The sequence below is a fragment of the Leptopilina boulardi genome, unplaced genomic scaffold, assembly GCF_019393585.1.
Source record: "Leptopilina boulardi isolate dan_hultmark-lab unplaced genomic scaffold, ZJU_Lbou_2.1 LbouV2_327, whole genome shotgun sequence".
Taxonomy (NCBI): Eukaryota; Metazoa; Arthropoda; class Insecta; order Hymenoptera; family Figitidae; genus Leptopilina; species Leptopilina boulardi.
In genome coordinates this window covers 713,210-738,652 of record NW_026137893.1, presented here as the reverse complement: position 1 = coordinate 738,652, position 25,443 = coordinate 713,210, and the positions used below count along the sequence as shown (strand labels likewise).

Genomic DNA, 25,443 nt, shown 5'->3' with positions numbered 1-25,443 from the left:
TTCAGAGATAATGGAAGTCATGATTTGCTCTTGAATAGAAGGATAGATAGAGAACGGGAAAGATAATTGTTCAAGTGTGGGGAATAGGAAAAAAAAGGTTTAAGAATGACTGGAAGAAGAGAGTTTGGCTGTTTGATGTGTTAGTATGATTTTGTATAGAATCCCATATGGTTTCCCATATGGGTTCCTATATATGAAAACCATATGGAGATTTTCAGTAAGAACAATTGGAACAAGGGAGAAAAAGTATGATAGCTGGAATTTGATAAAGGAGAGTAAGGAAGAAGTTGTTGAAAAAGGAGAGGAATGGAAAGAAAGTATTAGAGGAAAAGAAAAGATAGGAGGAAAGAATAAAGAAAATGTAAGATGGCTAGAATTTTATAAAGGAGTGGAAGGAAGTAGTTGTCGAAATAATAGAGAAAAGGGAAGGAAAAGAAAGAGGAGATAGGAGGAAAGGCGAAAATGTAGGATGACCGGACTTTTACAAAGGAGGGTAAGGAAGAAAAAGTGAAAAGGAGGTGATAAAACGCGAGAAGATCATGTTGGATGGTTGGAATTTTATAAAAAAGAGGAAGAAAGGGGTTGTCGATATGGAAAATAAAGAAAAATAGTAGATAGGATGAAAGGATGCGAGAAGAAAATGTAGGGTTGCTCGAGTTTGATAAAGAAGGGGAAGGAAAAGAGGTTGTCGAAATGGGAATGGAAAAAGAAGGAAAAATAGAGAAAAAGAGGAGGCGAAAGACAGGAGGAAAGGAGAAAATGTAGGATGACTGGAGTTTTATAGAGTAGGGAAAGGAAGAGAGAATAAGAGGAGATGGGACGCAAGAAGCTGATGTTAGATGGCTGAAATTTGATATAGGAGGGGAAGGAGAGGTTTTCAGAATTAGAGAAAAGATTGGAGGCGAAAAGATGATGTTGAATGGCTGAAATTTGATATAGGAGGAGAAGAAAGAGGTTGTTGAAATGGTAAATAGAGAAAAATAGGAGATAGGAGAAAAGGATCCGAGAAGAAAATGTAGGGTTGATGGAATTTGATAAAGGAGGGGATGGAAGGGGTTATCGAAATGAGAGAGGAAAAGGAAGGAAAAGTAGAAGAAAAGAGGATATCGGAGGAAAAGGGAAAATGTACGATGGCTGGAGTTTTATATAGGAGGTGAAGGAAGGGAGAGAGGTGGGACGCAAGAAGCTGATGTTGGATGGCTGGATTTTGATATAGGAGGGGAAGGAGAGGTTTACAAGATGGATGTATTAGAGGAAAGGGCGAGATGGAAGGAAGGGTATAAAAACAAAAATGTAGGATGGTTGGAATTTCATAAAGGAGATAAAGAAAGGGATTATCAAACTGGGATAATAAAAGGAAAGAAGAATTAGAAAGTTGGAGATAGAAGAAAGGGATGAGAAAAGAAACAGTAGGATAGCTAGAATTTTATAAAGGAGAGGAAAAAGGGGTTGTTAAAATGGGAGAGGAAAAGGAAAGATGGAAAGAACGAGATGGAAAAATGGGTGTTAAGAAGAAAATGTAAGATGGATGATTTATAGGGGAAGGAAGGGATTGTCAAAATAGGAGAGGAAATGGAAGGCAGAATTAGAGAAAAGATGGGAGGCGTAAAGAAGATGTTGGAAGGTTAAAATTTTATGTAGTAGGAGAAGAAAGGGGTTGTCAAGATAGGAGAGAAGTAGGAAGGAAGAATTAGAGGAGAGGATGTTATGGTAGAAAGGACGGTGAAAAGATAATGTTGGATCTTAGAATTTTATAAAGTAGGGAAGGAAGAGGTTATTGGAATGGGAGAGGAAAAGGAAGGAATAATTAGAGGGAAAGAGGTGATGAGAGGTGAGGAGGTGAAAAGGGAATAGTGAGGTGAAATGGAATACTGAAGTATTTGAAAAGGATGAGGATGGGTTAGATAGAAGGAAAAAAAGGAGGATTGGAGGATAATATTTTCACGTTTAGGAATGTTATAATAGCAACGTTTATTTATATGTAACAGAATTTTTCTTTAAATAAAAATTGCAGAAATATTTTTTGTTTCATTAATCAATATTTTTAAAATAAATGTGGAAATGTTAATCACTCTATTAAAATGTAAATCAATTTGTTTTTTTTATTTCAATTTAGATATATTTCTTTAGTGCAAATTATATATTCTAATTATATGTAAAATATTTAAAAATTCGTTTCTTGTCTGATTTGAAAAATTTCCTCGCAGCATCATTTCAGAATTGGTCGAGGAAACATCACGAGAACAAGGGCAAGATGCTCACGACGAATGCATTGAGGCTGTTTATAAATCCATCATGCGAGAGAAAAACCTCGACATCCGGGATAAGAAAGCAGCCATAATTGATTTTATCGCCGCTGGAATTCACACAGTAAGTATAACAATTTCTATATCCTTATTTGTACATATTCGTATTATTACTGAATAAAAAAGCTTTTGTTATAATAAAAATTAAGAGAATCTTTAAATCTTTAAATTTTTATAATTTGAAAATTATCTGAAAAAAAATATTTCAAATCGCAGTTAGGAAACACTTTGGTCTTCCTGTTTCACATGATTGGCAGCAATCCCGAGGTTCAAAAGAAGCTTTTCGAAGAAGTTGCAGATTTAGCTCCTCCAGGTTGTGACCTCTCTGTGGATGATCTTCGAACGGCAAAATATTTAAGAGCCTGCATCACTGAAGCTTTCAGGTTTGTTAAGCAATTTAAATTCTTTAATATATAATTTCTCAATAAAAAAAAGAGGAAAGAAATATAAAAAAAATCAAAGATCTTCTTTAAAAAAAATGTTTTAAAACTATTTAGAGAAAATGCCTAAGTAGAAATTTTTATAGTTGGAATGTATAATGTATTCCACGCAAAATCAGATACCAATTTCAAAAATCTTGGTTTTTTTTTAAACTTTTTTTTTCTTTTAGTACTAATTGAGACTAGCTTTCATGATTTTTTTCAATTTCATATTTAACAAATTTTAAGCTAAATAATTCTTTGATCAATCCATCAATCAATCCGTTAATTTGGTAACCATTTTCAATCCACTACACTGAAAAAAAAGATCTTGTGTTTGCAACAAAATCGTTTGGTTAGACAATTTTGGTTCTTGTAACCAAATTTTGGTTAGCTGAAACAAAGTCGTAGAGTTACCTTCACCAAACATTTGGTTAGACCAAAAAGATTATTTGGTTGAACATTTTTAAATTCCAACCAAAATTTGGTTACGACAACAAAATAATTTGGTTAACACAACAAAATAGTTTGGTCTAAAAACCAAATGATCGTTTGTTGTCCTAATCAAAATTTGGTTACGACAACCAAATAATTTAATTCGCTCTCATCTTGTACCTTAAGAGAAAAATTAGTTTAAATCTCTCACAAAGATGGGTAGTCCAGTGGTCAGAGCCCCCGACTCGCAGTTTAAAAGCAGAGGTTCGATCCCAGGCGGAGATAAGATTTTTCAAAGTCCACAAATATTTCAATTGGATAAATATAAATTAAACGTTCAATTAATAATAAATAAATAAAAAAGATAAAATGAAAAGAAATAGGGTAGAATAAAATTTTTAATTTTACAAAAAAACTGTTGGTTTGATCAACCAAATATTTTTGTTGACCTAACAAAAAAATTTGGTTGAGCTAACCAAATATTTTTGTTATGCCAACAAAAAACACTCAACCAAAGTTTTTGGTTGACTCATACAAATAGTTTGGTTGCATAAACCAACAAAATTTTCTTGTTGACCCAATCAAATTTTGATTACTCTGAATAAACATTTTTCTCAGTGAACAATTTTAATGTTTATATTTTATAATAATATAAATTAATATTATTGATAAGACTCAATCAAGACAAAATTTTTAATGTAAAATTTGAATTTTTCTTACTCCATATATATTTTTTTTATGTTTTTTTTCGAGTGATCCTCGGATCCTTTGTGTGGTCTAAGGTTGGTAATCTCATCTCCCTTATCTCTCTCTCTCTCTCTCTCTCTCTCTGTAGTCTCATCATGAAATACCTGCTTATCAAGTTGAATCGTGCTTATCAAGTCAATCGGTATTTCACTAGAGATCTCGGATGCTTCATTATTCACAGAATTCACTTTATTTCATATATATAAATATTATCTAAACTTTCATGTTGCGAGATTAAAATGCATTTCTATAATGCTCTATACGTAATATGCCTCTTTAGGATTCGACTCAGGAATCCGTCTTGGGAATAAAAGCATCGGTTTCTTGACGAGTATAATTCCCTGTAAATTTATAAATTCTGCAAAATATTAGTTCGAGAAATATTTTTCTCGATTCATAAAGTTTCAAGAAAAGATTGGCCATTTAATTGATATCAAAACAATACAAAATTTTTCATACAAAATTTTAGATTGAACAAAACAAAAATATTTTTATTTTTATATTTTAAGTTTTCACTTTTGTTATTTTAATTATTTAAAATTTTTCTTTAATTGATTTTTTACATTGACAAAATTTTGTTTGTTTGATATTTTGAATATTTAAAAATTTTTTTTTTGTACTTTGTTATTTTTTTACTCCAAATTTGATATTTAATCTATTATAGTTATTACATACAAGTTTTTTTTATTTTTAATAAAATTAAATCTTACATTAGTAAAAACATCGAATGTAAAAATAACATTTATTTAAAGTTTTTTGTAGTTTTGATACGAATTCTTAACTTTTGTATTATATTAATATTAATTACTTTTAATAATATGTATTTTAAAAAAATTAACATATATTATATTTATGAAATGCAAAAATTAGAATTTAACAAAAATTTTTCACAATTAAATTTTAATTTTATAGAGAAATTTTTTAAAATGCGAATTTTTATTTTTAAGAAATTTTCTTATTGTTCGATTGAATTCTCATGTGACAAAAATTCTCGAAATAATATTTAATATATAAAATGTCAAGTTGCAGAGCAAATTTCATAAGAGATTGAGGAGTCATCTTTCGAAAATACTTGCTACAAGATATTTACATTATTAATAATTTCGTGCAAAATTTTTTCTTTTTTTTAACTTATATAATTTTTTATTCCTTATTACTCGTTTATAAAAAATGGAATAAATATTTTATAAGCAAAAATGATAAATAAATAAATAAATATAAATTTAAATGATTTAATAAATTTCATGAAGAAAAAGTCAATTTTAAAAAATTAGTTTTGTAAAAATTATAATAGTTAAAAAAAATTTGAAAAATAAAATTAATAGAAACAAAAACAAATAATAATTTCTTAATAGTGTAATAATTTTTGTTCTTTAATTGTTAAGAAAAAAAGTAATAAATATTTTTCAAGCAAAAATTTTATTAAATTTTAAATATGGAAAATGAAATTTAGAAAAATACATTTTATTAAAATAATTTTTAGAAAAAATTTTGAAAAATAAAATTAATAATAACAAAAATAATAGTAATAATAAATAAGAAATAAGAAAAAAAATGAATTTGAAATTGGTTTTTGCGGCGAAAAAAATTGTTTCGTAAGATTTCAATAAAAGTATCCATCAGGATCTATATAAAGTCTCTCTCGCTCCCCTTTGGATCCTCAAGCTCACTTATCCGGCTGGAATATTATTGTCTGCGGAATGGAGAGACGAAAGATTTCCAATGGTTAGCAAGTTGACCTTGAGCATTGCTGGTGGTCTCGTTGCTGATGGTGAATTTCATAAAGATGCAAGAACCAGAATTCGATTTTTACAATGGTCAGAGAAAGAGAGAGAGAGAGAGATTATTCTCTCCTTTTTTGCTTTCAACGATTTTATAAGAATAAAAAAAAAGAATCTCTACAAACTCAAAATTTTAATTCAAAATAATTGTAATTCGAAAGTCTTCATCATTATTATGAACTTTTCAGTTAATAAAGAATAAAAAAAAATGTCTCTGAAAAAACATTTAGGAATTCTATAAATGGAAAAAGTAAAAAAAAAATATTCATTTTTCATATTTTTTATTTTTAAAAATTACAATTTGTAAAAAGTTAAAAAAAATTCTTTGATAAACTCCAAAAATTGTAAAACAAAAAATCATTTTTTAAAAATATTCTTATCAAAAAATTTCTTAAAATTGAAATCAAATTGAATATAAAATTAAAATAAGAATTTTGAAACTCAGAAACAATAAAAAAATTGTACATTTACAAAATAATTAAAAAAAATTTTATAACACACACTTTTAAATGAGAAAAAAAAATTGAAAAAACACTGTGGATAAAAATTTGAGAAAAAAGAAAGATTAAATGAATAAATTGGAGTTTAAGAGTTGAATGAACTTTTGAAAATGAATTCTGAGTTTAAAGAACTCTTGAGATATTAAAAATAGCATTTTATTGCTTCCCTTTTTGGGGTTCAATGACTTGAGGTTTTTGAGTTTTTTTTTATTTTTTTTATTTAATTTGTACCTTTCTGTCTTCATTCATTCATTCATTCAATTTTATTCATTCATCATTCGGACATTTCTGAGGAGATTCCGAGAAATCGAGTGACCGGGTCTTGGGAATTCCCGCGGTTATTCTGGACTCTTGTTGACGATTACGACCCTTTCGTCGATTTCATAATGAACCAAACCTGATTTTGATTTTCTTTCTTCCTCATTCTTATATATGTATATATATATACATGTGACAAGAAATATGCCACATTAACAATTCCTCTTGAATGACTCGTTAAAAAACTATTATCATAAATATAATCATTGCAATAAATTTCATTTATATCGAATTTTATGTTTTTTTTAAATATATTAAACTATAATAATTTTTCAATAATTTTTTCTATTTTCTAATGAAAAAATAAATATATTTGTCAACATACTTAAAACATTTTTTTTTTTTTTTGACAATTTTCTATTTTTCCAATTAATATAGAAAATAAATTTTGAAAAATTAAATTTTTGTTATTTAAAAATATATTGTTTTTCCAAAATAGATTGATTATTATTTAAAACATGAAATTTTCTCAAAATGTCCTAAAATAAATTTACTAAATTTTTTAAAATAAAGAAACAATTTTTTCGGAATTTTTTGAATTTTCGAAATATTGAATTTTAAATTAATACCGATTTTTTTTTACACTACGTATATTTATGTATTTTGATGCGTTGATTATGAAAAACTAAATTTTTTAAACATTTTTTCTTTTTTTTTACATTTTTTCTTTCCCAAAATTGTCGAAAAATAGGGACGCATGAATATTCCCTTGATTAGACTTGACGGAATTTTTGTGGTGTCAAATTAAAAATTATCAAATTTACATTCAGTAGAATTTTAAAAAAGAGATTTTATAATAAGCCCAATTTTAATAATGAAAAATTTCTATTTAACTAAATTCTGATTTTGTAGAATTTCTATTTAACTGAACTTAGATAAAGCAGATTTTCTAATATATCGAATTTTCAAATAATACAATTTCCATTTAACAAAATTGATATATAGAAAAATTTTCATAAAAAAAAGTTTTTATTTATCAGAATTGTTCTTTTGTCGAATTTCTATTTATCCGAATATTCAATTAAAAAGTATTTTTATTTACAGAATTTCCAACTAAATGAATTTTTATATACCAAAATTCTCATTTAACAAAAGTTTTATTCAAAAAATGTCTATACAACCTAATTTTTATTTAATAGTATTGTCATTTAACAGAAATTCTTTTTAGCCAAATTTTTGAGACAGAGAATTTCTAATTCACCAATACTTTATTTGACCGAAGTTTCACTTATCCGAATTTTCATTAGATAGAAATTTTAAAATGTCGAATTTCCACGTGATCGAACTTTCATATATCAGATTATCCACTTGGTATACAAATTTCAGCGGGAGTTTTAAATTCAACCAATCAAAATTTTCTTAATAATTTTTGATTGGTTGATTTTAAAACTCCCGCTGAAATTTGTATACCAAGTGGATAATCTGATATATGAAAGTTCGATCACGTGGAAATTCGACATTTTAACATTTCTATCTAATGAAAATTCGGATAAGTGAAACTTCGGTCAAATAAAGTATTGGTGAATTAGAAATTCTCTGTCTCAAAAATTTGGCTAAAAAGAATTTCTGTTAAATGACAATACTATTAAATAAAAATTTGATTGTATAAACATTTTTTGAATAAAACTTTTGTTTAATGAGAATTTTGGTATATAAAAATTCATTTAGTTGGAAATTCTGTAAATGAAAATACTTTTTAATTGAATATTCGGATAAATAGAAATTCGACAAAAGAACAATTCTAATAAATAAAAACTTTTTTTTATGAAAATTTTTCTATATATCAATTTTGTTGAATGGAAATTGTGTTATTTGAAAATTCGATATATTAGAAACTCTGCTTTATCTAAATTCAGTTAAATAAAAATTCTACAAAATCCGAATTTTGTTAAATAAAAATTTGTTGTTATTAAAATTGGGCTCATTATAAAATCTCTTTTTTTTAAATTTTACTAAATGTAAATTTGATAATTTTTAATTTGACACTACAAAAATTCCGTCAAGTCTAATGAAGGGAATATTCATGCGTCCCGAAAAATAATTTACTAGTTTTTTTGCAATTTAAAGATTTAAAATCTTAGTTTTAAAACTGTTTGTATATTTCAAATTTTTTTAATTTTCAAAAAAACTACTTTTTGTACAAAAATTTTGAGCCTGGTCCCGTCGTAAAAAAACAATTTTTTCGACATTTTTTAAAATTTTCAAAATGTTGAATTTTTTGAAGAATATTTCCGTTACAAAAATCATAGTGAAAATACTTGTTAATTTTATTTTCTTGGTAAATACCAAAAAAAAAAAAACTAAAAATTCCTGATTTTCTGCATTTTATGGGTATGCAAAATTTTCAAAAAATTAAAATTCAAAAAAATTCAAAAATATTTTTGATTTTCAAAAAAGGTGTAAATTTTGAAATAAAAAAAAAAAAAAAAATTTTGCACCATTCGAAAGAACAGGAAAAAACCTTTTGAAAACATATAGGTCAAAATTTTTTTCATCCTTTTATGTTATGTTTCTTCAAACAATCCAATGTTCACATTTTTGATATTGCTACACTTCAAGAATTTAGCCCCATAAGCATTTTAAATAAATCTGAAATTTTGAAAAATTTATGGCTTGATAAAAAAATTTGAAAAAAATCATGGAATACTTTTTCATACAGAGTACAATAAGTTAAAAAAATTTTTTTAGTCAGATCAAAAATATCAGTTTAAAAAATTTTGTTAGAATAACGTGGAATCATTCGTAGATGTAAGTTAATTTTTTTTTTTGGGAATAATTTTCTTATTTCATTTTTAGACTTCTACCAACGGCTCCTTGTCTCGCAAGAATACTTGACGAACCTGCAGAACTTGGTGGATATAGCCTTCAAGCAGGAGTAAGTTTGAAATTTTAATTTATTTAATTACAATAAAAGAAAAGGAATTAAATATTTCCGTAGTTTTATTTACTTATTTTTTTTTAATTTGTTTGATTTTATTTAAAATATTTCCTTATTTTTGTGATTATGTGTCAACATCTTTTATTTATTACGGCTTGTTTACATTTACTCCAAATTTTTCTATATATTTTTTAAATTTACTCTTAAATACAATTATTTTTAATTTTTACAAATCATTTTTTTGTGTACAATTTAAAAATTATGAAAATCATTAATTTTTGTGTACAATTTAAAAATTTGGAAAATCATTATTTTTTGTGTACAATTTAAAAATTTGGAAAATCATTATTTTTTTATGTACAATTTAAAAAATTTTTAAATCATTATTTTTTATCTACATTTTTTTGATGAGTATTTTTTTGTGTATATTAATTTTAAATTTGAACTTGAAATTTTTTTTCATTTGTTTGATTGTTTATTTCACTTTTTGGAATTTTTATTTTTAGACAGTGGTGGTTTTACACACATGGATTGCGGGTTTAAATGACAGCAACTTTAAAGAGGCGAATAAGTGCATTCCAGAAAGGTGGATAAACCCACCAACTCCACATTCGCCTCTTCTTGTCACACCTTTTGGAGCCGGACGTCGAATTTGTCCAGGCAAACGATTCGTTGAACAAGCCCTTCAACTTATTCTTGCAAAGGTAAATAATAAAAATGTTATATCATTTTTAAATCAAAAATTTATTGGAAAATTTTAAAATCAAATTTTCCAATGAAAAAATAGATTTGCATTCTATAAAAATCATTAGTTAGAATTCTCATTTTAAAGAATTTTATTTAATAATATTTTTTAGACAAATTTTCATTTCTCGAATTAGCATTTGTGACAGACTTTCTTTTTAAACGAATTTTTTATTTAACAAAGTTTTCTGCTACCGAATTTTTATTTTCAGACATTTTCAAACTTTTTCTTGAAAAGAATTTTAATTTAAACAAATTTTTCAATTGAATTTTATGTGATTCTAATTTTTAAATGACAGAAATTCGAATTCACCGAATTTTAATTTGTCCAAATTTGGCGAATCAAGATTTTCTTGATAATTTCTAATTGGACAGTTTTTTAAAATCGCGCCGAAGTCTTTTAAATTTTAATAATCGTAGTAAGTTATATTTTTTTTCTTGAATCATTTGGGTCCTAAAAACATACGGGAAGGTAAAAAAACAAAAATTATTAATTTTTGACCATTTTAAAAATTAAAGTCTTAAAACAATTAATATTTTAAATATCCATCTTCTTATATAATTTTAACTTTTTTTCATCGTAAATTTTTTTCCACGTTTTTTTTTAATGATTCTTAAGAATCTCTTGTATGGATTTTCAAAACATTTAATTTTTTCAAAAAATAAAAATTCTGAAATGGTCAAAAATTATAATTTTGATTTTTGACCGTTCTGTATATTTTCAGGACTCAAATGATGCAAGAAAAAAATATAACTTCCTGCCATTATTAAAATTTAAGGCACTTAAAATAAAGGTGGTGACTTCCCTTAAAAATTCGGATAATATTAAGATTCGATGAATTAGAATCACATAAAACTCGATTGAATGAGAATTCTGCTAAATTAAAAATTGGTTAAATTAAAATTCTTTTAAATAATAATAGTTGTTTAAAGAGAATTTCTGTAAAATAAAAATTTTTACAAAATAAAAATTCGGTACTTAAAAATTCTCTTAAATAAAAATTCGTTTAAAAAGAAATTCTAACAAAGGTCATGTTGAAAAATGAAAATCCATCAAAAAAATAATAATTATAACAAATAAAATGTTTTAAAATAAAAATTCTAACTAATGATTTTTTATAGGATAATCATGCTCCTTAAAAATATATAATTTTTAAAAGTTCAACTCATTAAAAATTCTGTTCAGTGAAAATTCGACTAAAAAAAATGAATAACTTTCTCGATGATTTAAAATTCAAAATTTTTTTACCTCCACAAAAACTTTTAGAAAGAATATTTTTGTTTATTTTTTTTTCTTTTTCCCTTTTATCACTAAACAGTTTACGATCCGTTTGGATTTTATAATATATTGACTTTTACGATCCCCAAAAGATTGTACGAGATTTCAAGATCGTCGCAGAAGATGAGTTGGGTCTGCAATTTGAATTTATCCTGGCGCCAAAGGGTCCAGTGTCTCTTCATTTTCGGGATCGAATCGACTTAACGTGAAATTTCAACATCAACAACAACAATAAAAAAAATAATAATAATAATGATAAAAAATCATTGAAAACGATGAGAAGCCGCAGAAGAAATCGTCAAAAAAAAAAAAGTAAAAGGAAGTTTTTTTTAAAGAAAAAAAGGAAAAATTCCTCAAGAGATGATGTTCTTGAATGAAAGAATATTGATTTGAAATTAAAGAAATTCTTTCATGAAGAATTTTTTTTAAAAAAAGATTACATTTGCGTGTAAGGAAAGAATTTCTTTAATATTCTCTCCAAAATAGATAGAATTTTAAAAACCTCTGTGAAAGTGATTTTTCATAGACAAAAAAAAAAAATGGATGAAGAAAAAAAGAAATTAAATTAAGAATTTTTTTTATTTAATTTCTTTTTTTCTGTGTAAAAAGAAAAAGTTATTTTTAAAAAATATTTTTAAAGAAAAAAAAAATTAAAACAAAATCTCAATAGAAAAGAAATTCTTATAGAAAAGGTATTCCTTTTTAATAGACGAAAAAAATAAGAAGGGGAGAATCTTATTCGGTAAAATGAAAATTCGTTATAGATGCGAATTGATTGTTGATAATAATCGATTAAATTGCATTGAATTTAAGTAATTAGAAATTTAATTAAAATAAATATTTTTGAATTTAAATTTTTTTTATAAATTTTATAATGAAACGGCCTTTTTATTATAAAATTAATTAGAAAAACATTTTTAACAGAAAGAAATTTTTTTTCATTTAATACTTGTACCTTTTTAAAAATTATATTTATTAAATTAATTTCTAATTCATTGAATATTCTTCTAAATATTCTTAATTTGTTTTAAATTATCAAATATAATTGTAATAATTCATTTAATTCAATTAATCAATTAATTAATTTTTATTAAATGAATTAAGATTAAATTTTGATTAATTCGATTCAAATGAATAATAAAAGTGAATTAATTTAATTGAAATTCAATAAAATCGTTTTAATTTAATTATATTTAAATCTAAAATAATGAGAAATAATTCATTAGAATTTTTCTAATTAAATTTCATATTACTACAAGTTCAATTAATTTGATCGATGATTATAGAATTATATTTAAATCGATTTAAAGGCGCGTTGTATTATTAATTTTTTTTTTTTTTTTTGAAATCATTCCGACATATTAATATTGATAAATGTAATGTTTATCATATTTAGACCTATATTTTTTTTTATAAAAGTTATTATTCTTTAATATTATTATATGCGCGACGTCGTGTGTTGTTTTAATTCGTTGAATGGTGAAATTTGTTCGTCCGTCGAAAGGTATTAATTTGTTATTCATATATCTTGTTGCGTGTTATTTATATTTCATCTCGAAATAGTGTGTAGATACAGATTTTGCTCAGTTCTTTAATTTTTAAGCTGAAAAATTAGATATATATATATATATAATATAAAGAATGTGTTTTTCATTTTTAAAAAAAACCGCAAATAAAACATTTAGAAATTTTTCATTTATTAATTTTATTTTGAAAAACTTTTTATTACAAAAAGAAAAAATGAAAACCATTTTTTTTGTGAAAAATTGTTTTTTAAAATTCAAAAATACTTTGTGATTTGAAATAAAATTTGCTTTCGACGAAAAATTATTTTTTTTCTTAAAAAACTTCTTATCTAAAATAGACAAGGTTTTGATAAATATTTTTTTTTTATTTGCGGTTTTTATGGTGGATGTTTATAATAACTGTTTTATTCGGTTTTTAGATGCGTGGGCACTGAAGTTAAAAAAATAATTTACCCGAAAAAAATTACATTACATTTTCAAAATTCCAAAAAGCGAAATTTTTAAATACTTTTCATAAATTTTTGAGAAATTTATGAATTTTTGAAACCAATTTTTCGATACTGACAAGTTTTGAATTAAACAATTCGAAATTTAAAATACTCGAATAAATAAATAATAAATTTAATAATGTAAATAATAATAATAATTAAAATATAATTTGCTTTGTAGTAACGAAAAAAATTAAATAGTTAAAATTTATTTTTTTTTAATAATAAAAACTTTTCCTATAGAAAGAAACAAACGTCAATAATTATTATTCAAATAGTGTTTTAAAGAAATTAAAAAAATTTTTAAATTCTGTGAAAAAGATTTTATACTCTTTTTTTAATTTTAATAAAAAAAAGTCCGACTTCAGTGCCTAATGGACAAGACTTTATTTTTAGGTTTGTAAGTTAAATTTTGTTGTAAAATGACAAATTCTATAAAAAAATGGCAAATTAGAATTTTCCATTTTTTTGTTTTTTTTTTCTTCTAAAAATTTGTCATTTTCTCAAAATTGCCTGGAAAATTTGTGTTTAGGAATATAATATATTATCTATCGATTATTGTCGTTTACGCTTCGAGTATTTACTAAAAAAAAAATAAGTAAATTTTTTTTTCTATATTTGAATATAATCACGGAATTGCGATTGTCAAAGAGGAGGGGAAAAAAATATAATCGAAATTCTTTCTTGATTTTGTTCTTTGTTTTAGCCATAATGATGGCGTGTGATTGAAAACGAAAAAATAAGAAACAAAAAAAAATAGAAATCGCAATTCTTAGACGTACCTGAATTTAAAGTGCCCTTAATTTCGTAAGATTGTGTATATTATTTTGTAAATTGTAATGAAATTGTAAAAAGTACCAATTAAATTCGCAAAAATTTAAAATAAATATTGTTGTTGTATATTTTTTTCATTTAGTAATAAAGAAAAATTTAAATTTTTTAAAATTGTAAAAATATACTTCTCCTTCCTTGTGTACATTTTTTTCAGTGTGGAGTAAATTTTTAATATTTTTTTTGCTCGCAATTATAAAAACATAAAGAGTTTAGTATTTCTATATTTTTATTGAAATTAGTTTAACAAATTGATCGATATTTGTTACAGTATAAAGGGGTTTATTTTATTTATTTTTTTTGCTCGCGAACATCGATATTTTTTTGACTTAATTATTTAAACTACTTTCGGTAATATTGGCAAAATTTGGGTTTTTTTTAGATGGTATAAAAAGGCCCCTCTCTTTTATTTAACGAGGGTTTTTATGCTTTTGGGAAGATTAGGGATAGATCCCTTATTGACACTGGCTGTTGTGGGTCTCATGAAACTGTGATTTCTTGGACTTGGTTTTGGTTGGACTAAACGACTTTTACTGCCTCCCAATTTATCAATATTTTGCCGACTCGCTGTTTGTGGACCAACGCTACTTCCACTGCTACTACTTCGGGATGAGACGACTGCTCTGGTTCTCAAATTTCCCGTTGATCCTCTAGGTAATTCAGAAATTGCCTGAAAAAATCGAAAATAATTGTAAATTATTACAAAAGGCAAATTAAACACACATAGAACTCGAATTATTTTATTCAACTTCAGTGTTGTGATTTATTATAATAACGAGAGTATTAATATTTCTCAGAGTAATCAAAATCAATAGAACAAACTAAAATCAACAACATTAACCCGAAAGATTGTGCAAATCCATACAAAAACGCAATTGAAGAACAAAAAGTTGTAAAGTAATATAATGACAGCTTTATTACGTCCTGCCGTCGTCAGATGGCAGAAGCATGCTGGGAGCAAAGTCTCAGCTGTTATTATACTACTTTCCAACTTTTCGTTCTTCAATAAAGTTTTTGTTTGGATTCGCACAATCTTTAGGATTTACGAAATTTATAAGATAAGGATTCTTGGCGTTTTTGTAAAAAGTATCCGTGTTTCGAGACCAAACTATTTTAAAATTAATTTTTATCATTTTTACGTTCAGCGCTGTTTTTATAAGGCGATAATTAAAGTCGCTTGTACATCTCTGGCTGCCTGCCAGTAAGAGCTAATCAGTCAAGCAGCCGGAGGTGTCTCTCCTTGCTCATAGTTGAACAGATCCACTTTTGGGACGGATTCTCAATTTTCTGTTTCATACGGAACGCATTCTGATGCCGGGGTATACCAACACGGTCCCCCATGCGACACGTGGCCAAGAGTTAGTACCTGGCCAACACCGATGACACAGAATTTCTTCTGGTCACCTGCTAATTAGCAATGCGACCGGCCTAAGTCACGATTGCTCCTCTTGGTAAGGGGCGTGACATTTTTAATCGTTTTAAACTCTACAGGTTTCCGCCTGATTTCAGTTAGTGCAACTCCCACACCAAGTACGAAAGACATGTGCACAACGTGCTAACACCCCCTAGCCTCAACGGTGTAGACTGTAACCACTTCCATCACGAATCCATGCCTAACGCCTGTCGGAGAACCGGAAGGTCTCTTTGGCTCCAGACGCATCTCGTGGTACCATTATACTCAGGTACGAGTACCACTTTCCAGTATCCGGGGAACTGGAGACCATACCAACCGGAAGTTAGTGACTTCTAAAATACTCGGAACTACTTCAGGTCAAGACAAGCAGCACATGATCCGAAGCCACTATCCTCTATCATTGTCAGTCGGGACATCACAATTGAACCCACTCGGAATTTTTGGGATGCATATTGACACATATGTTACACAGGGTTGTTATTGTTAGCAGCGGCGAGATTGATGCTGAAAAACTCTTAAGCAAACCTCCTCAGACAATAACAGTTGCAAGTATAAACGGAGGCCACCATTCTTTACCATTACCAATCGGAACATCACAGTTGAACCGTTTGGCTTTTGGGACTCTTTCTCAATTTTTCGACTCTCACGAAACGCATGAGGGCGGACGCACAAATAATTGACATGGAGGAACGCCACTGTACTGTTAACGCCCTAACAGGTACTCCGCTCTTGTTCCAGCAGGGGGTTACCTTCTGTCGCCTCTTACGATACGCGGTAACTAACGTGCGCCCTATTCTAATGTCGCGGCCACCACGGTGGGTTTGGCATTAGAATTACTCGTGCTCTTATAAAGAGAAAGACCGAAGTCTTGGGGCACCTGGGTCCATAAGGACTATAATCCCCGATGTTATACCACGACTACTACCTAGTGTCTAGTACCACACCATGTACTTAGGGGAAGGAAAAACCCCTCTTACGACATAGAATTCCTTGTGACACACAAGATAGACGATGTCTAGAGTGCAAGAAGGGGGTGCCCAATGAAATGGAGGAGCGGTTAGTAACATTCATCTTGGCCCCAATAATACCCCAACAGGGGTGGGCGTGAGTAAGCAAAGAGAAGAATCCTGTACTTCCAGCGGGGACCACGCGGAGGTTTCGCTCCCAGGCCGAAATGTGAGACCGCAGTCTGAAAACACCCCGGTCTCACCCTGCCTCCAAACGAGGAGACGTAGTGCGTTTAAATTTCCCTGTTCAGTCGGCTCTTACGGCACGCGATGGGATAAAAAAGACAAGTTCTCAGGCCTGTATTCCACGGCCACCTTGGCCACCTTCTACGATGGGTCCCATTTCACAGGTGAACAGCAGGCAGGCGTAGTGCGTTCATACATCATCGGCTCGTCCCACCTCGACGTCTCCGTCAAAGTGGTACTTAGCTAGATGGGTACTATCCTCCGCACCCCTTTTAGTCGCCTTTTACGATATGCTGTGGTTTACAGGCTCCCTATTCTGAAGCCGGGAGTGTCACGGCGAGGGTTATTACCTGGCATCATCGCCTAAATGTTTAACGTGCAAAACCTCCATATACATGTATACAATCACGGTCCCCCATGGGATATGGGGTCAAGACTTAATGCCTGACCAACACCGATGACGCAGGATTTCTTGCAGTCACCTACCAATTGACAATGCGACCGACCTAAGTCACGATTGCTACTCTTGGTGAGAGCCGGGACCATTCCTATTCCTGGAAACTCTGCAGGTTTTCACCCGAGTTGAGTTAATGCAACTCACACACCGAATGCGAAAGACGTGTGCACAACGTGCTAACGCACGCTAATCCCAAGCGATGTGGGCTGTAACCACTGCCACCACGAATCCATACCCAATGCCTGACGGAGACCTAAGAGTCTCCTGGGCTCCAGACACGTCCCATGGTACCATTCTACTCAGGCATGAGTACCACTTTCCAGTATCCGGGAAATCGGAGGGCATACTGGCAGTCGGTTACCGGTTAAATACGACAACATGCACCACATATATGCCAAGACCAACCGGAAGGTAGTGATTTCCGAAAAACTCGAAACTACTTCAGGTCAAGGCAAGCGGCAATACGTGCCAAAGCCACATTCCTTTACCATTAGCCTATTGGAACATCACGATTGAACCATTCGGCATTTTGGGATGCTTATTGACCAATGTTACACAAGTTTGTCAATTGTTGGCAGCGGCGAGATTGATGCCAGAAAACCCCCAAAGCAAACCTCCTCAGACAATAACTCGTGCAGAAATTTTGCCAGGGCCCAAATCGGGGCCGAACCAGGCTGCCCTATGAGGGAATGAAACGCCGCGCCTGATGTGGCCCTGATTAAGAAATCAAAATTTTCCGGTCGCCCTGATTTGGCCCTGATCAGGTGTGGCGTTTCATTCCCTACTAGGGCCCTGGTAGGGCAATTTTTACACGGGAATAGTAGCAAGTATAACACAGACCACCGTCCTTTACCATTACCATTACGGGAGTTCACTATCATCACCGTTGTTTTTGGGACGCAGTCTCAATTATCCGACCCGCACGGATCGCATTGAGGACGGACGAACAAATATTTGACTTGCATGAACGCCTTTGCACTGCCAGCCCCTAGCTGGGACTCCACTCTCGTTCCAGCAGGGGGTACCCTTTAGTTTCCTCTTACGGCAAGCGGTAACCTACGGGGGCCCTATTCTGATGCCGGGGCCACCACGGCGGTATTAACTGGCATCAGGGAAATACCCGAAAATATGTGAACGGATCTTCGAGGTTATTGAAAGAGACAAAGTGTAAAACCCGTCAACCCGATTTCATTCCCGCCATCGTCGACAATTTTTGTAGTGTGGGCTTAAGTGGATGTTTTCACAGAGTAATAAGATCTACGTTATAGTGAGGGTGTTTTTATCGCGAAGGTCATCCATGCTTAATATTTCATTTCCTTCTTTATCCTCTGCGATGAAATCAGTCTTAGTATATAGGAGATTCTTAACCTTCCGCAGGAATATCGTGGAAAACTTTCAGTAATGTTCAAATGTCCACCTCACCCAAAACTTTCTACTTGAACATCAAGACAATCTTTCAAAGGAATATTAAGAGAACCTCCCAACAATATATTAAGGACACTTTTTACTAACAAATCCTGGAAAGATTCACTAAATATTTCTTGGGAAGTTTTACGTTAAAATCTGCTTATTTTTCTAAGGGGTTTTCAGGAAATATTCTCTTGATATTGCTGTAGAAAAGTCTTTAATATTCCAGTAAAAAGTTCCCTGGGAGCTTTCCATGATATTCCAGTAGAAGATTCCCTTGCTATTACATTGGAAGATTTTCTTAACATTCCAAGTGGATATTACAGTGAAGGTTCCAATGAGGTAGACATTTTAATATTACTAGAATCTCTCCTAGATATTCTAGAAGAAATTTCGGAGAATCTTTAACATCTTCTACTGTGTAAGGGGGAAAGTTTAGAAAAGATTAAGGAAATTAAATCTTCAAGGGAGAAAAGATTGGTTATTGAATCAAAGAGTGAGGATCTTGATGCGGTTAAATAAGTCTCCAGCAAATGAAAACTAATTCAGTTGAATTAAAATGAATACACCCTGGGCTTCAGAGAATCTTGCTTAGCGACAATTGCGAATTGGAGCTATGTTGCAATTCTCTTGAATTCGACAAAGCTGTATTTATTAATTATTATTATTTATTATTTTAATTTTTTAGCACAAATTAAATAGACGAGTTGGTCATTTTGTTTGAATTTCCAACTGATGAAAATTCATTGGTACGAATTGAATTGAATATACAAAGGGCTTCACTGAATCTTGCTTAGCGACAAATACGAATTCGATCTTACCAAAAAAGTTAATTCACTTCAATTCATCTGAATTAGTTTTTTTTACTGAGTGGTTAGAGGGAAAATAGGGGAAGTTTATGGAGATAAATGAAAGAGAAAGACAGAGAATAAAGAAAAACAAATATTGTGATTAGATCGAAGTTTAAAGGTGGGTTACACCTAAGGAAAGGAAGAAATAAAGAGATTGTTGTCAAGGATTAGAGCAAAGGATAAGGTTAAGGTATGCGATGGGGAAAAAGATAATATGCCTTAAAAATACGTAGGATGATCATAAAAAGGAGAAAGTGATGTAAGGTCATTAGTGAGACGTTGTTGAGAAAGAATACATGAAAATTAGTTCAGGTTGAGAAAAAGAACGCAGGGAGAGCTTAGCTGACAGCTAATAATTGATATCGGAACATAGGTTATTCTTGTTCTTATATTTCAAATTTTTAATGGTTCATCAAAACCAAACTCAGTGGTTATTTCTATGTACAAATACTTGCGTGACTCAGGATCTTATATATATGTAATTGAGCCATACTGTTAATGTCATATTTTTAAATTTATTAATTGTGTTTTTTAGTCATTTTTTAAAACACATTGATTGTTCATTAGGCAGATGTACAGCTAATTTCTTGGTTTCATGTGATTGTTCACGTATTTAATTATATTGTTGATAGTAAAATAAGTAAGAATATTTTGCCAGAAAGAGTAAATTAAGTATAATTTAATTTAAATTTTTACTTACACCAACAGATTTTCTGATAGTTCTCATTGCTGGACCAACACTGCTGCCACTGCTGGAACTTCTGCTCGCAGGAATTCTACTGACACCAGTTCTTGGAGCAATTCTTCGCTTTTCAGCTTCCTTCGAACTCGCGTTTGCTGGAGAATTTCCCTTTCGAAGATCACTCGTCAGAGCGCGAATAGCCGAGGTATATCTGATTACAATTTATTATTATTCGTTAGATAGGTTCTTTAGGTTTTTTTATTAATTTTTTTAAAATCATTTCGTGTCAATAGTCAAAAGAATTAAAATTATTTTCAAACCTGTTTAGATGAGGATGATTTGATCCCAAATTCCTTACGGTATTAACGGAAGTCGCACTATTAAGGGAACTCCTTGAACTACGTAGACTACTTCGTGACCCGGATCGTTCTACTTCATCTCTCGGAGGATTTCTCGATGAAAGAACTTCAGATCGTTTAATTGTTTCAACTTTTCTTGGCAAGTCTCTCTTTAAACTTCCTGTTCTCTTTGGAAGAAAACTCGACGTATCTGTTTTTAATCTCATTGAGGAATTTCTTCGATCGAAAGGCTTTATTCTTATTAGACTTGAATCTGATGTGGGAATTTCACTTCCTCTTCTTTGTCCATTGGTAGCTGATAAATAAAAAGTTTAATTATACTTAAAGATATTATTTTCAAATTATATTAATATAACAAAGAATCTATTCTTGCCGTTTGATAATATTTAATTACTTATGTCGCGTACAGAAAATATTTGATAACTTTTGTTTTTAAGAACCATTTGAAAAATTTGTTTTATAAATGGAATTTAGAGAACTCACTGCATCCAAGATCAGCTGGTGAGCATCTGGTAGAATCGTGAGTGTCAGTTTCATAATTTCCCGAGGATGTTTCCTGGCTTAGTGTCTCGGACACTAAACTTTGAGTTTCCTCAAAACCTTCGTCGTTCATTTCTTGGTCCCTGGATTTGTTGACCGGAATTGAAGTGACACTTAAATCTGGAATAAATCGACTCTTGAACATGGAATTTTGTTTTGAAGATCGATTCTTGTCTGCACTAAAGGGACTTCCAGATTCGGAATTTAAGTCCGAAGACTTGTCGAGAAAATGTCGCGATGAATCATCTCTTAATATCGATGAATCTGGTCGGTCAAAATTCCCAACTACTTCGGGAATAACTTGACTTGAAGAATCGCTCATCACTCGCCTGGCTTCTTTTACCTGTCAAAAGTTTAAAAATTAACATTACTCTAAATTTTTGTTTGCACCGATATTTATGAACAAAGATGAACTTATTTGTGAGCAGCAGATTTAATTTAAAAAGTTATTTCAGTAATTGAACAGTTCTTTTTATCTTTTTCTTTTTATCTTTTATTACTGGACAACATTTTTAGGTTAATCTGTCAAATGACAAATGCATGGAGTAGTATAAGGTGACCGAACGACCATGTTAAATCTGCGTTAAAAGTGGACCAAATTTTGGTAACCGCTTAGTGTCATGAAAATACGTAATGGAACACTAGCGCCACTGATTGTGTTAAACTCAGCTGGACAGTCAGCCATTGTAAAAGTTTTAAAAATAAGGAGCAATATATTTTTGGGTTATGTTCAACGTACTTCTAATTTTTCCCACTGTTTACATACTTCCCACGAGAGCGCTTGTGTTCCATTATGTATTTTCATGACACTAAGCGGTTACCAAAATTTGGTCCACTTTTAATGTACGTCGTTCGGTCTCCTTATACTACTCCATGGACAAATGATAAAAAATGACGCTATATTTGCGCTGATTGCGCAGAAGTGTCAATATTGTAAAAGTATTTATTTTTTTAATTATATTAATAGCACTTTTATAGTTATAAAATTCCATTTATTATTACACATAAATATTATAGAATAAAAAATAAATATTTGCAACATTATTTTTTATTGATTTTGGTTTTAATTTGCATTTATATATGGAACTGTTCACAAATTGGGTCATTTACCTTATTAATTTAATAGGAAAAAAGTTCATTTTGTGTAATTTTTTTTTCATTCACAAAATAGAATAAATCATGACAGGTAAATACACTATATTTTGAATACATGAATTATTTCATAATAAGAGCTTAATAACCCCATAATATTATATAAATCAACTAAAAAATCATGAATTTATACTTCCCAATAGCATATTTTCCAATATTTCAGTTATTTTTTGTAATATATTGCCTGAAACCCAACCGAATCAAAACTTGACTGAGGTCAAGAGTCGACGGAAAAAGGAATTTATCCCCCTAGTAATTTTAAATTATGTAATAACAACTGTCTTATACAGTAATAATAATTTGGTAGGTAATATGTTAATAAACGTTTCGCGATTCTACCTACAGGAGGAGATTGGCGCAGTTGCTAACAAAAACAAATATATTACTTTGCAAATGGCTGTCAAAATCAGTAAAATAGTGTCAATATGTTATGTTACAAATAAAAGTTTTTGTTGTTATTTTCGTGATTAGTGAATCTTAGCTGGTGTATTTTTTAATGTTTATTAATTCTTCCCTGGCGGATCTCGAAATCGGAATGTACGCTGAATTCGTTGTACATTCGTTACACATTAGTTAAACATTTAGTTGGAGTGAAAATTGTGTAGAAACTGAGTGGAAACTGTGGAAAAGTGTAATTGAATTGAATAATAAAAGTATTTAGTGATAGATTTGTGCTGTATTTGTGATAAATTAACGTGTTATTATTAAATAAATAAAGTTTAAAGTGTAAAATGTTAGCGTAAGTGAGTTTGACAGGCTAGGGAATTTTCTAGTGACATTCAAATTGATAGTCGATAAAGAAGTTGAGCCGCCGACTTTGCACGGTAGGTGGCAGCATTCATACTTTCTGCTTTTTAAAAATTCTCTTTTTCAATTCTAAATAGAAAAATTAATTAATTCATAAGTTGTATAGTTTCTATGTTTTCATTTTTTAACAATTGAACTTTTGAAGATTGTTTAATGAGATAAATTAAACTTGTATAATCGATGCAAATTGTTGTTTATTTATTAAATTCAATTAAATTAATTTAATCATAATTTTAATAAAGAAAACTTTTTTTATCTTTCTTTATTTTATTATTATTTATTTTTAATATAAGGGTCAAACCATTATATTTCAACTAAAGTGGTCGCTGACTAATTTTTAAAAATTATAATACTTTGCAGGAATGATTTTGAAGTTATCAAGATCACGAAATGAAAAGAATTTTATTAAAAATTTAAATATTTATTGTAAAATATGAATTTAAAGTATATGAGGTGCTAAAAACTGTCAATTTTTTAGCCATTAGAAAATATGCAAAAAAACATAGAATTTACCATAAAAATAAAAAAAAATTATTGGAATTTACTAAGAATGAATAAATTTATCATTATTAATTGATATAATTATTTAAAGATGTGAAGTAATATATAAAATATGATTTCCAAGTGCACCTGTCAAATAACCTAATTTTGCGATTTTTATTCATTAATTATAAAAAATAGAAAACATTAAATTAAATAAAAACTTACCAAATATGAAGTTCTTGCCATAAACTTTTAGAATTTCTTTGCACTTTTCTTCTTTTCTATTCATAAGTATGAAAAATTTAAAAAATAAAATAGCTACTTTGTCTATTTTCACTATTTTTGAAAGTCAATAACTTTCTTGGAGAAAAATGAAAAAATATGGGGTTTCGAAAATTATTTAAATACACACTACATATACATTCACTGAAAATTTCGCATTGGTCCCGAAGCTATTTTCGAAGATAAAGTAAATTAAAAATTTCGTATTTTTTAGGCTATATTGACATGGGTTTTAAAGGTATTAAATCAATGTGAAGTTTGTCGTCACCAGTGAACCACCTTCACATTGATTTAAAATCCATGTCCATATAGCCTAAAAAATACGAAATTTTTAATTTACTTTATCTTCGAAAATAGCTTCGGGACCAATGCGAAATTTTCAGTGAATGTATATGTAGTGTGTATTTAAATAATTTTCGAAACCCCATATTTTTTCATTTTTCTCCAAGAAAGTTATTGACTTTCAAAAATAGTGAAAATAGACAAAATAGCTATTTTATTTTTAAAATTTTTCATACTTATGAATAGAAAAGAAGAAAAGTGCAAAGAAATTCTAAAAGTTTATGGCAAGAACTTCATATTTGGTAAGTTTTTATTTAATTTAATGTTTTCTATTTTTTATAATTAATGAATAAAAATCGCAAAATTAGGTTATTTGACAGGTGCACTTGGAAATCATATTTTATATATTACTTCACATCTTTAAATAATTATATCAATTGATAATGATAAATTTATTCATTCTTAGTAAATTCCAATAATTTTTTTTTTATTTTTATGGTAAATTCTATGTTTTTTTGCATATTTTCTAATGGCTAAAAAATTGACAGTTTTTAGCACCTCATATACTTTAAATTCATATTTTACAATAAATATTTAAATTTTTAATAAAATTCTTTTCATTTCGTGATCTTGATAACTTCAAAATCATTCCTGCAAAGTATTATAATTTTTAAAAATTAGTCAGCGACCACTTTAGTTGAAATATAATGGTTTGACCCATAAATGTAATTATAAAAGAAAAGATTTATTTAAAAGTATTTTAAAAACAACAATTTGCATCGATTATACAAGTTTAATTTATCTCATTAAACAATCTTCAAAAGTTCAATTGTTAAAAAATGAAAACATAGAAACTATACAACTTATGAATTAATTAATTTTTCTATTTAGAATTGAAAAAGAGAATTTTTAAAAAGCAGAAAGTATGAATGCTGCCACCTACCGTGCAAAGTCGGCGGCTCAACTTCTTTATCGACTATCAATTTGAATGTCACTAGAAAATTCCCTAGCCTGTCAAACTCTCTTACGCGAACATTTTACACTTTAAACTTTATTTATTTAATAATAACACGTTAATTTATCACAAATACTGCACAAATCTATCACTAAATACTTTTATTATTCAATTCAATTACACTTTTCCACAGTTTCCACTCAGTTTCTACACAATTTTCACTCCAACTAAATGTTTAACCAATGTGTAACGAATGTACAACGAATTCAGCGTACATTCCGATTTCGAGATCCGCCATGGTTCAAATCAAAATTGCATTCTTGTTTG

General features: G+C 29.1%; 2 protein-coding genes across 6 annotated transcripts in view; one reads left to right on the top strand and one right to left on the bottom strand.

Annotated features, from left to right (window-relative positions):
- The window catches only part of LOC127284988 (ecdysone 20-monooxygenase), a 57,865-nt gene extending 43,557 nt beyond the window's left edge, over positions 1-14,308 (top strand). For all 3 annotated transcript variants that reach the window (XM_051310741.1, XM_051310739.1, XM_051310740.1), the window contains exons 7-11: positions 2,208-2,370; positions 2,523-2,689; positions 9,303-9,381; positions 9,891-10,088; positions 11,500-14,308. In XM_051310741.1, coding sequence (XP_051166698.1) covers positions 2,208-2,370; positions 2,523-2,689; positions 9,303-9,381; positions 9,891-10,088; positions 11,500-11,616 — 724 coding nt within the window. In that variant the 3' untranslated portion in view covers positions 11,617-14,308. The remainder of the gene's footprint in view (positions 1-2,207; positions 2,371-2,522; positions 2,690-9,302; positions 9,382-9,890; positions 10,089-11,499) is intronic.
- Positions 14,309-14,463: 155 nt separating this feature from the next.
- Positions 14,464-25,443, bottom strand: part of LOC127284982 (uncharacterized) — an 83,269-nt gene continuing 72,289 nt past the window's right edge. For all 3 annotated transcript variants that reach the window (XM_051310726.1, XM_051310727.1, XM_051310729.1), the window contains 4 exons: positions 21,099-21,498; positions 20,577-20,910; positions 20,275-20,467; positions 14,464-14,922 (listed from right to left, as the gene is read on the bottom strand). In XM_051310726.1, the coding sequence (XP_051166683.1) occupies positions 14,659-14,922; positions 20,275-20,467; positions 20,577-20,910; positions 21,099-21,498 (1,191 nt within the window). In that variant the 3' untranslated portion in view covers positions 14,464-14,658. The remainder of the gene's footprint in view (positions 14,923-20,274; positions 20,468-20,576; positions 20,911-21,098; positions 21,499-25,443) is intronic.